The 12,346-nt window shown below is 37.1% G+C and overlaps 1 protein-coding gene across 1 annotated transcript in view; it reads right to left on the bottom strand.

Moving 5' to 3' along the window:
• The window catches only part of LOC134534516 (nuclear receptor subfamily 1 group D member 2-like), a 58,972-nt gene extending 48,322 nt beyond the window's left edge, over window positions 1-10,650 (bottom strand). The window contains exon 1 of the mRNA XM_063372995.1: window positions 10,501-10,650. Within this exon, the coding sequence (XP_063229065.1) occupies window positions 10,501-10,584 (84 nt within the window). The 5' untranslated portion in view covers window positions 10,585-10,650. The remainder of the gene's footprint in view (window positions 1-10,500) is intronic.
• Between the last annotated feature and the right edge of the window lie 1,696 nt (window positions 10,651-12,346).

Here is a 12,346-nt window from a genome sequence, read left to right as displayed (position 1 = left end):
TTTAGCCACGTAAATACATAAGGAAACTAATTTGTAGTAAAAACACTGTCTGCTTCGGAGTTGTGCTTTTAACTCTGACTTCCACAGTGCTGAATTTTTTATCCAAAAACGTTTAAAACGACAAAAAATTTACATAAGCCGTAACATTTTTTTTTTCACCTGGAGAATATAAACTAAAATTGCAAACTATGGAGCGCTTGTGAGCGGCATTCTTCTTACGACAGGAACGAGTGCCTGGCCAATACTTTCCGCAGTCATTTTGCATTATTCATGAAGATTATTTAAGTCCATGTTAAAAAGATTTTTATTCAAGCCACCGTTATCTTTACTTAATAAATTTCTTGTGGTAACCATTCTTGGATGAATATTTTACAGATAAGACATATTTGAAGGTTTTAAAACATTTTGCTGTAAGAACTAAACTGAGGCCCCTTAAGAAAACATTTTTAACATATCAAAATACAAGATCCTTCCCTGTGTTTAAAATACCTTGTTGTGGTAAACGTACTCATTGTTTTCTTAGGCGTCTTAAATCAAAGATCTGCAGTTTTTTGTTGTTGTTTTTTTTCGCACCACATAAACTGTATATGAAGGAATTCAAAACTTGCCGGAAAAATTATTGGTGAAAAAAGGACGAGAACTTTTAAAGCGGGTGTTCTAGTATTTCTGGGTATTTTTTTTTTGTGGTTGTCATATAGTTGTATCTAAAGAAAAAAATTAACAAATTAAGTGAATTAAAGTACGCAGTTATATCCTTCGACCTTGTGTACTTCACTTGGCGAATCCGGGTGGGCTCAGTGTCTGTCTGGCCTCTTCACTCTGCATCAGCCAGCGGAACAGGTGTTTGGTTTAACGTTTTTCGAAATATTAATTTTTTTTTTTGGAAAGGCAATGTTTTACTCAAATTAGTAGTTTTAATACTACGTCATTTTCACGAATACGGCAAATTACTTAATGATTCTGCAATTTTTTTAGTAATGATCGATAGTATTTTTGTTGAAACTTCTTTATAAACATGTTTAAATATTTTTTGTTTAATATATTAATACCAGTAAAATATAAATATTAAATAATCTAACATTATATATAATGTAACCTACGAAAAATTTTAAAAATTGCAATGTGGCTTTAACTGCAAGTCCATGAGAAGTACCTACACAGATTCGTTTACTTGCATGTCAGCATGCTTCACCTAGAGTTCAAAAGTCCACGTGATGTAAATTCCAGGGACAAGTAAATGGCTTACAAGTATATACTTGAGGTGAATTCGGACACGGCCTTAGCCTTGAAGAAGCAGCAAGTCTTAAGGCTCTGCCACACTGTCAAATATTTGTCTCCAATATATTTTACAATAGAGTGGGAGGAATAGTATTGGATGATAAATAGCTTCCGATTTTCTCCATCAAATACATTTGGACAGTTAACCACAAATATATTTTTAATTATACCATACAAACATAGTTTATTTTTAGTCTGAGCTATCTCAAAAATTTAAATTTTAATCTCATTTTGAAATTAAATAATGCACCACAGTGCTGGAAATGATTTTTTTAACTTCTTATGTTTTTTTTTTTATTTTAAAATATTTCAAACACACATAATTTTAATATACAATAATGTTGGTTGCATAATAAAATAAAAGTTTAGTGAGTTTTTAAAGTTATAGAAACAATTTTTCTTTTTAGTAATGCAATTATTTCTCATACAACATTGATACTAAAATTATTTTTAGTTATTTATCATTTACAACCACTTTAACTGCCCATGTCTCATGTGTTCTTCCCCCACTTTAAAAGTTCGTTGTGAAGGAGATGGATGTCATTCACGTTTTCGCTAATTGCATCCAACGTCCGACATTATTTTATAACCTGTCCTGCGTGCAAAATATCTTATGGAAAATCAAGTCATTCAAATTGTGAAGGCAACATGGCTGCGCTAGTAACGTTGGGCGACGTCATAGCCCTCCGGCCTTATTTGCCACAACGTAGTGGAAGGTGCTGGAAGCGGAAGATTGGCAATGCGGCAGGGCTTCGAGGGGCTGTGAGACAGCACGCCCAGCGGGAGAACTGCGTCCGTCACAAGCGCTGTGCCGCTGACGTCCGTCACAAGCGCTGTGCCGCTGACGTCCGTCACAAGCGCTGTGCCGCTGACGTCCGTCACAAGCGCTGTGCCGCTGACGTCCGTCACAAGCGCTGTGCCGCTGACGTCCGTCACAAGCGCTGTGCAGCTGACGTCCGGCACCAGCGCTGTGCCGCTGACGTCCGGCACCAGCGCTGTGCCGCTGACGTCCGGCACAAGCGCTGTGCAGCTGACGTCCGGCACCAGCGCTGTGCCGCTGACGTCCGTCACAAGCGCTGTGCCGCTGACGTCCGGCACCAGCGCTGTGCCGCTGACGTCCGTCACAAGCGCTGTGCCGCTGACGTCAGTCACAAGCGCTGTGCCGCTGACGTCCGTCACAAGCGCTGTGCCGCTGACGTCCGTCACAAGCGCTGTGCAGCTGACGTCCGGCACCAGCGCTGTGCAGCTGACGTCCGGCACCAGCGCTGTGCAGCTGACGTCCGGCACCAGCGCTGTGCCGCTGACGTCCGGCACCAGCGCTGTGCCGCTGACGTCCGGCACCAGCGCTGTGCAGCTGACGTCCGGCACCAGCGCTGTGCCGCTGACGTCCGGCACCAGCGCTGTGCAGCTGACGTCCGGCACCAGCGCTGTGCCGCTGACGTCCGGCACCAGCGCTGTGCAGCTGACGTCCGGCACCAGCGCTGTGCAGCTGACGTCCGGCACAAGCGCTGTGCCGCTGACGTCCGGCACCAGCGCTGTGCAGCTGACGTCCGTCACAAGCGCTGTGCCGCTGACGTCAGTCACAAGCGCTGTGCCGCTGACGTCCGTCACAAGCGCTGTGCCGCTGACGTCCGTCACAAGCGCTGTGCAGCTGACGTCCGGCACCAGCGCTGTGCAGCTGTCTCCGCGACAACTGTTCCCCGGTGGTCCGGTCCGGACGGAAATCATACCGCTCGCTGTCTCAGCTCATTTATTCATAGAGGCACGTAATATTCGCTAAAATCTATTTAGTAGAGTCAAGATTTTATTATGGTATAAAATAGCAAAATTCGTCGTTAAAAGAAGTCGATTTCGTCTTTTTCGTCATAAAAAATTTTAACACATTAGAAATAAGTACATATCAGGCACAGATACATTGATATCTACTGTTTCAGAAATATGTGGAAAACATTTAAAATGTGTACATTAAACATATGTTGATGAATTTTAAAAAAAATTGCAACTTAACAGTCACTAATCTAATATATATACTTATATATCTGCAATGTTAAAAGCCTAAAATCGTTATACATGCATGTACTTTTTCTTGTAATGTATCTTGTAAGTCTTTACCATGATTGTAAGGTGACAGCTAGAGTCTGATTTTATACTTTAGTTTGAAAAATTATAGATTGAAACTAAATATTTTTTTTTTACTTCATACAACATTTTGAGTTTTTAAAATAAAAATTCAAACTAAATTTTTATGCAATGTGTTGTATATTTTTATAGCTATAATGAGATAATTGAGGTGAATTTCGCTGCATTTCGGTTTTATGCGGTGTCATTGACTTCCATTGCAGTGTTTGGCGGTGTATTGACTTGATTTCCCTGTTATTTCGGTTTTATCGTTTTTCACCATATAATCTTGCATCTTCCCATTAGACTGCGAGAAGGTATGTCCACGCCAGCGGTTTCTTCCTTGTGGTTGGTTTATCTCTGCAAGAAAAGGTGTTGCATTATTTGACCGGGCTATTCAGGACGCGTTTGCTTCACCACAGAGATGCTGTGATTCGTGGACCGACACGTGCATGAAAGAAACTCAACCAATAATTCAAACACAGACGATGATACAGTGTTTTTATCACGCAACTAGTCTAGAAATCTTTCCATGAAAAATTCATGCCCATAATTATCCTCAATGAAAACAAAGGAAGACTTAACTTAAGTCCATCTTCAGGTCAGGGGAGTACGCACGTTTATGAAACAAAATAATATTGAAGGTATATAACAATTATTCTGATGATTATAGATTATTGCAATCAATTATTCGTAGGTCTTAAACAATTCCTTATTTTACATTTGTATAAAATTCATAGTGCCACAAAATATGTTAGAGGATTGTACCTTAAAATTACTCCCTAAAAATTTATTTCTTTCAGAAACAGACTTTGATAAAACATTTTCTACTCGTTAGAGCACATCACTTAGTCATCAGTCGCACATTTGCAGCAAATCAAGGAAACAGTCCTGCGGCTTTCCGTAGTACTAGGGATTAAATATATAGGCACATACGTTGGAATATTTATTTTGGTTACATGCTCATTACAGTGAATTTGGTGTAAGTATGAATAACTTTTAGCATAGGCCTATTTCTTTTTTTTTTAAATTGGGTTGTCTGTAAAGTCGGTTTACGGACGATAGTTTAACGTGACAACGTCATAACAATACATTGATGAAATGATTGCATACTTTTATGAATAAAATTGAATCATTTTTATTTTAATAATAAAAGAATAAATACTTGAAATTATACTAGTAATCAGATTTTTAAAATTCAAGAATAATTAAACTTTATTGCCGAAATTGTTGTTGTAATAAGCAATGAAAACCACATTTTTTCACTTCACTTTATAAACAGTCGACGAAACAGTTCACGTGTAGATGACTTGTAATTAATTTTAAAAACTGGCGTTTAGCTATAAAGTTGAAATATAATTATGAACAAGTTTTCATATAAATAAACTATAATCAAATATTTATCATCAATTATATGAATCACCATAATTGTTTAGTCAATTGTAACATAACCTATTATTACAGATGCTATTTTTTAATAATAAAATAATAAATACTTGAAGTTATACTAGTAATCAGATTTTTAAAATGCAAGAATAATTAACCTTTATTGCCGAAATTTTTGTTGCAATGAAAACCACATTAACTTTTCACTTCACTTTATAAACAGTCGACGAAACAGTTCACGTGTAGATGTAAGTTGTGTGCTGCCGCTGTCTTTATTCTCCTCGGACGCATAGGCCAATCGAGTGGAAGAGAGATAGATACAGCGCAAGCGTACAATGAGCGTAACGGGACACAGAGTAACGTAACAATGTGAGTAACGGGACACCGCGTAACGGAACAATGTGCGTAACGGGACACTTTTTCGTTCGTGCAGCCGGCGTTCATCGATTTATTAGACGTTGTCACGTCAAAATCACTCTTTCATGCGAGTACACCATGTCATTAGGCTCATGTCAATGTTAACGATGGCGTTTATTGGAAGGGTACATAACCTTTTTTCTCAATAATGTGTCGAGTTATTTACAGGTGTTTTAGCAACATTCCTTCTTTGACAGCTGAATATTGTGAAACAGAAATCATAACAAAAACAGATTCATGTAGCGCCAGAATAGCTTATCGTATATCAATATATATGGTGTTAATTTCATAAGAATATTCAGCTGTCAAAGTCAGAATAATTTTCACTGCAGCTCGGGTCAATAAAAGTGACAATTCCGGAAAAGTTTATTAGATTTCGAATTAAATAGACGAAGGAAAATGAAGTTTTTTACGTTGCACCAAAATAAAGAGAGACGTTTGGATACAGACCCTCAATAGTGAAGTCGGTGCGGAATTTCGTTTGACCTCAATTCGTGCTAATTTTGATTTTAAGCCCTGGCGGAGTTTTGGGATCGAATTCTAAGCATTTTTTATTAATTATTTTTTGTCATTTTCTTTTTGTATTTTTGTACTGCATGACTTCTCCAAAATTCCATGAACAAATTTGTACTCGAAAAATATCTAATGTATTCAAATAACTAAACTCACCGCGCTTTATTCATCACTCCCATAAAGCCATAAAGAACTTACAGTAAATATGTTAAAATCTAGTTTGCATAAGGAGCAGGGTTCCGATGACGTTTCCGAAATGTTAATGCATGTATTTAAAAATACGTCTGATTTAAATTGTGCGCAGAGATAGATATAAATGGTTTGGAATTGAACTAGTGTAACTATACATTTAGTAGCTGATGCTAGCTGCAAGTTATTTTTAATAAATTATTCTTTAAACTTGTATAACAATTTATTTAAATTTTGAGCAGATTTCGTAAAGGTATTTTATAAGTTTATGAACTGTGTTTTATTTGGTTATTTGTTCGTTAGTAATTTCGTGAACAATTTTATTTCAGTGAAGTATAAAGTAAAAAAAACTAGTGATAGTCCTATCAATGTTTTTGTTCAGTGTATATATTTTGATATGTTAGTATGGCACGCCAAATATGAACTCTCTACTTTGAACACTCATTTGACATCTGCAGAGCTAATATGAGCATAAATAATTTTGTGATGACAGAGAACAGAAAATACTAAGAAAATTTTTCTGCTGCAATAACAGAGCTGCCACATGCGTCGTAGCTCTAAATGCTTTAATAATTCGCCTTATTAAGAAATAATGTTTGTAAAAAATGTTACTAAAAAATTATTTCGTTTTATTCTGCGTTTTCTTTAAAATAACTGTGCGTTTTGTTTCGCTTAACTTTTCACTTCTACAAATATATGCCCTAGTATTATATATTTAATGCAGAATATTACTTTTTTTAACTGACTTTTTTTTCAAGAAATCAGATAATTATTTTCAATAACTATACTGTCTTACGTTTAATGGCAACATGAATGTCATAGCACTATTCTGTGAAGAAAAATTTGTATTCTATACTCGCTTCGATCGCTATAGAAACTAATGATTAGCCAGTTAGAATGAGATAATAATTTTTTTTTACTAGACATATATAAGGGTTGGTTTCTTCCTGCTGATAATTAAAGTCTTCATGAGCTTGCCTCCTGAAATATCATCTGTGAATACTCTTTTTGCGTATTCACTTTTTTTATAACATATTTTATTTGTTCTTCTGTTTAATTTAAAAAGCTTGAATTAAAAATATTTTAGTATGCCAAAAATTAAACTATTGAATTTAAATTTTAGTTTTATTTCCTAGTGTTTGAGTGTTTGATAAAGGCAAATACTTAAACCATAATCAGCACAGATTCACTTCTAAAACAAACCAAAAATTATATAGTTTTGAAAATCCTTCCGTAAATTCAACCAATTTGTTTGATACAAAACTTAGGCCTACAATTAAGTTAATGCCATACCATCAAAAAAATTCTTTGTTTACTTCAGTCATTTTGTTTGAAAGTATTAATAGTTTTTATATAAGTCATGCGTTAAATGAATTGACTTATTAGTATTATCTCTAACAAACTGGATTTTAAATTTGGCCTCTTGCTTTTATATCTCACATAAAACTATGTATTTCATTACAATTACTGTGCTTGGTTTCCTACTGCGCCGCAATTATGTAAAATGGATTGATATATTTCCGCTGGCCTTTATAATGAATGATAACGACAGACCTAATCAAAACTTACTTTTTTTCAGCGATTTCGCCAACTACATATCTTTTTGACCCGGCCATACAAAGCCTTAACTCTATACAAACACACGCCTTATTAAAAAATAACTTTCATAAATTTTAACTGGTTTGCATAATATAAATTACAGAGAGATATAAATAAACTTTCTGGCTTCCTCGACACTGGATCTATGCCTACGATCACTTAAAGCAGTTTCTTCTAAAACAGGGTCTTATTAATTAATTTTAATTTTTTGTGCTCCCACAATTATATCCATAAACCTAACATTGAGAAAGAATTAAGTAAAACTTTTGATAAAATAAAAACAACTCTATCTGTCAGAACTTTGTGTTCTGTGGATGATCACCATATGTTTTTCAAAATATTTAAACTTTTCCTCAGATTCTTTTCTAAAAAAAAAATAATAAAAGGAAAGTTATTTTGAACAGCTGATTAAGCTCAAATTTCATTAGCTAAAAGTGGGCAGCAAGATTTTTATTAATTTTTGTTTGCAGATGTCACAGTGAACCTATTGCCATTTTCAGCTACTGAATGAATGAATTACTATGAATTAAATAAGTATGGAAATAATAACATTTTTATGTTAGGTTATTACAAATAACTTTATCTTTATAAAAATTAATGAGAATATTTATAATGCTGTTTCCTACTCTGATAAACAATTTAAAGCAACGGGTTAACATCCATTACAGAAATTTGCTGGCTTATATGTTGTTTAATTTTTGCCGTGAGCATTATCGGCCAAAATTCTTCATGTTGATTGGTTTAACTTTCGAAAGCTACAGGTGAGTACGTATGTAGAGAAAACAATTTTTTTTAATTGATAATATATTTTATTTATTATTCTATTTTATCTTATTTTAAATATTTTTCTGGCTAATATTTATTTTAACAGCATTACCTATAATTTAAAAAACTATATACTTGCATAATTTTTATAAAAAGAAATTTTTCCATGCGAAAACAGTGTGAAAGTCAGTTACGTGAGTGTAAAATTTTTAAAACATAATATGTAATATGTAAAATATTTGGCTATAAATTAGTGTACAATTAAAATAGATGCATGCTATGGATCTAGCTACTTAACTTATATACTGGTCGATTAATATTGTTTTGCATAGTGTAACTTAATGGCAAGAAACTATAATGTATATTTTCTCTTATCCTTGGGAATTACCGAAATAAAATCATTTATAATTTTCTGCTTAAAAAACATTATGAGTCAGTACAAATTCTTAAACCTCCACCACCACTATAATCCCTTCATAAGGTCGAATGTTGTTTACGATAGCTCTTGAGGAATTTCTACTACCACAATTACTGGGAAAATTTCATGCTAGTTCAAAAATAGTTTGTGCATTATATTCCCACTTATATGTATAACATCAACTTAAATTTATAACATCGTCATTCGATCAAAATTACTATACTTCTTAGTTAGTGGGATAAATGGAGTACGGATTAAAACGATTAATTTCTAAGAAAACGGATCATTCTTCACAATGCTATTTCAGTAGAGCTGCTGTTACCTGTTTCTTAACTGCCACTTTTTAACTTAGTGGTCCCGAATTGACAAGGCTTACGGCATTCACTTCTTTGTCAAAAAAGTTGAGGTACACGAAAAATGAAACACAAAATCCTGGCTTCAAGCCAAATAAAACTGCTTATATCGTAGCACTCCAGTGAATTACAGGTATTTTTTTCAGTGAAAATTGTTGGCCTATTCCCACTCCTGATAGATGATTTTGCTTATATTATTAAATAAGCAGTTAATCAATCTCTATATGCAGAAACTTTAAAAAAACTTGTTTAAAATATCGATAACTCAAAAAAATTGTTACTGAAATTTTATTCAAAATTATTTATTCAGTTATAAGACCATTTTAGTGGATCTAATAATCGTAATAATAACACCTCCACTTCAACGTATTTAAGCACCGTAAAAATGCGCGAATTGATTTATTGGCTGGTAGAATTCCTGCCCTTTAGTTTATACTGTGTTACGTATGCCAAATAACCATACTTTATACAAAATGCAATAAGTCAGTAAAGTTAAACTCATAAGTCATATTGTTCATGACGTAAACCAATTTTAAAGTTTGTTATACATAGTGACAATTGCTATTTTGACAGCGATACAAATATTCATAGAATAAAAATCTAGGCTGCAGTCCAATTTTGTCACGATATTTATTCTGAATTAGTGGTGGCAAAATTTCGCACAAATACTTTTACTCATAATGCCAGAAGTTGTTTCCCTTATCCAAACATCCATTGCTACAAAACATTTTTTTTTCCTTTTTATACACAAATGGCCTTGTTAACGAACTTCATATCCGATTAATTAAAAGCCAAGCGAATAGAATGCAAGAAACTTATCAGTGACTGACCTTAACCGCAAATTATATTTCCTTAAATATATGTTTTAGGGTTTTTAATCACATCTTTTGTTAGTACAAACATCAACAAAACCGTAACTACCAGGCGTCATGTAAATAAAGTAAAATAAAATACCTTCATCACAGTTAATCCAACTTCCGCAACTTTGAGGAAAAAAATCACGTGTTCATTCTGCAGAGTGTAAAACTGTATAAAATGAAACAGATCGTGAAACACTGTTGAATGTTAAAGGGCTGCGACACCCAGAACTGTGAGAAATGAAACGCAGAATAACGCGCCGGGAAATCAGGCGGTTCCAATAACATCGGTGTTAGCGCACAGCCGCACACTTCGGGGTAGTCTCGCCGTGTCTTCCTCTGAATGGGGAGTAAGTATCTGTCACTCATGCGGTTCGCTTAGCACGATCGTCCTTCGACGTGCGCGGAACTTCCATCTTGTCCTAAGGCAGCCACGTGTGAGTTAACCATGGTATGAGGACTTTTAGGCAGAGAAAAATCGCCTCGGCTAATAAGTGAATGCATAAATGAGGGAGGGGCCAAACATCAGCACACGCGCACTTGGCAGCGGGTCCCACGGCCCTTGCGGGCGAGGGGGCAGGCAGGGAGGGGGGGAGGGCAGACTCACCACGTCTGTGGACGCCGACGGGGCGGACGTCGTCGCGGCGTGTCCCCACCACCGCCCCGCTGCCGCAGCTTCGCCGCCGTCCATGGGATAGCCGCCGCTAGGAGGAGGTCCAGATCCGCCGGCCGCAGCATCACTGCTGCACCGCGGGGCGCCGCCGTGGGACTCGAAGCCAGGACGCCGCGGTCACGCCCCCCGCCCGCCCCCCCGGTCCCGAGGGCGCTCACGCACGCACGCACCGCGTCCGGAAGGCGAAGAGGAACGCCACGCACTCCTTTCCCGCCCGCGGCGATCTCCGGCGGATCCGCGGCGACCGCCTCCTCCTCCCCTTCAAGGTCGCCGACGACGCCCGTCGACGGGCCGATGCGGCGCGCTCCCTCTCCGGCCCTCGCGACGTCTCCGGCTATCCTCCGGGCGCGAGCATCTTCCGGGGACTCCCCCTTCCTCCTGCGCGGCTGCTCGCGCGCGTGTGAGTGTGTCCGTGAGGTGAAGAAGGCGCTCCATCCTCCTCCACCTGGTGCGATGTTGTTCCACGCATTCCCCGTCCCCCTCCCCTCCTCTCCCGACCGCGTTCCCCCTCTCCCGGTCCCGCCGCGCCCCTCACGCTCCACCACCACAGTCCGTCAGCTGGTCCAGATGATGATGCTGCGAGGACCTCCTCCCCCGCTGGGAACGGTACAGCCGTATCTTCTCCGTCCCTCCTCTCGGGAGGTGGGGGGGGGGGAGAGCTTCGCGCGCTCTGCCGCTAGAGCGCAGCACGCTCAGGGATCGCGTCGGACCATTCTGCAACACTGGAGACTTCAACGGACGATCCAGACGAGTACCCCGTTCCGCGCCTGGAACATCCAGAGAGTTCACGAGCAGAAAAATAAATGTTATTAGGAGTAAACATGTACTTTAGCAGTAAATTATTTGTTTATATGAAATAGTCTACTATATATTAAATAGATATTTCTTTTCCACTACATTGTCGTAAATTTTATGAATCGTCATTTATTACTTTTACACTATAATTGTTTAGCAAAATTTTATTTTATTGGTCACAAGATAGAACCTGTGAAGTATAAACAGAGAATAGAGATAAGATTTAAAATTAATTTCACTGAATCTGAAATATAACTTATTTATTCGCATAGGGGATTAAATAACTCAGACACAAATCTGACAAATAAATATTTGAGTTATATATTGCTTCTGACGTGATTTTCAACTAACATTAATTTTTTTCGGTAACATTATGATTGTTTATTAAGATTTTATTTTCAAGTTTATGCATTGCATAAATAAAAATAATCTACTCTCACAAAAATTAAATTGATATAAAACTAATTATTAAAAAAACAGTTTGAAACCTCAGAAAATTTAATGCAAAGCTTTTTGGGATTAATTGGTATGTTCATACGAATTTAATATTATTATTTGCAACAAATACATTTTAATAGCCTGTGTGAATTTTTCTCAAACAGTTATACATAATACTATTATTGATCTAGTATCAAAATCTTATTCATTAATGAAATATGCATTAATCTCATTTCTAACACAACAGGGACGAAACTTTGTCACATTTTTTTATAGTTGCTCGCCTCGGAAAATATCTAGCTGTCATTTGCACATGATCACACTTGTAGCTTGCAGATTTTCTACGTAAATTGAAAGAAGTGATTTTCGACTTGATGCCCGTCCGTTGGGTTCTTCGTTGGCAGGAAATAACCCTGCACACTAGCGAGTGATACGTGCTGTGACTCAACCTCGTTTTAAGGCACAGTCTCAAACGCCAATTTGGCTATCCCATTTTTTTTTTGTCATTAGTATAATGTAAGGGAATTTGCTGTAAACGTACCCAGAT

The sequence above is a fragment of the Bacillus rossius genome, chromosome 7 (assembly GCF_032445375.1).
Source record: "Bacillus rossius redtenbacheri isolate Brsri chromosome 7, Brsri_v3, whole genome shotgun sequence".
Lineage (NCBI taxonomy): Eukaryota > Metazoa > Arthropoda > Insecta > Phasmatodea > Bacillidae > Bacillus > Bacillus rossius.
The sequence above is the reverse complement of the archived record's forward strand: the minus strand, read 5'-3'. Positions and strand labels throughout refer to the sequence as shown.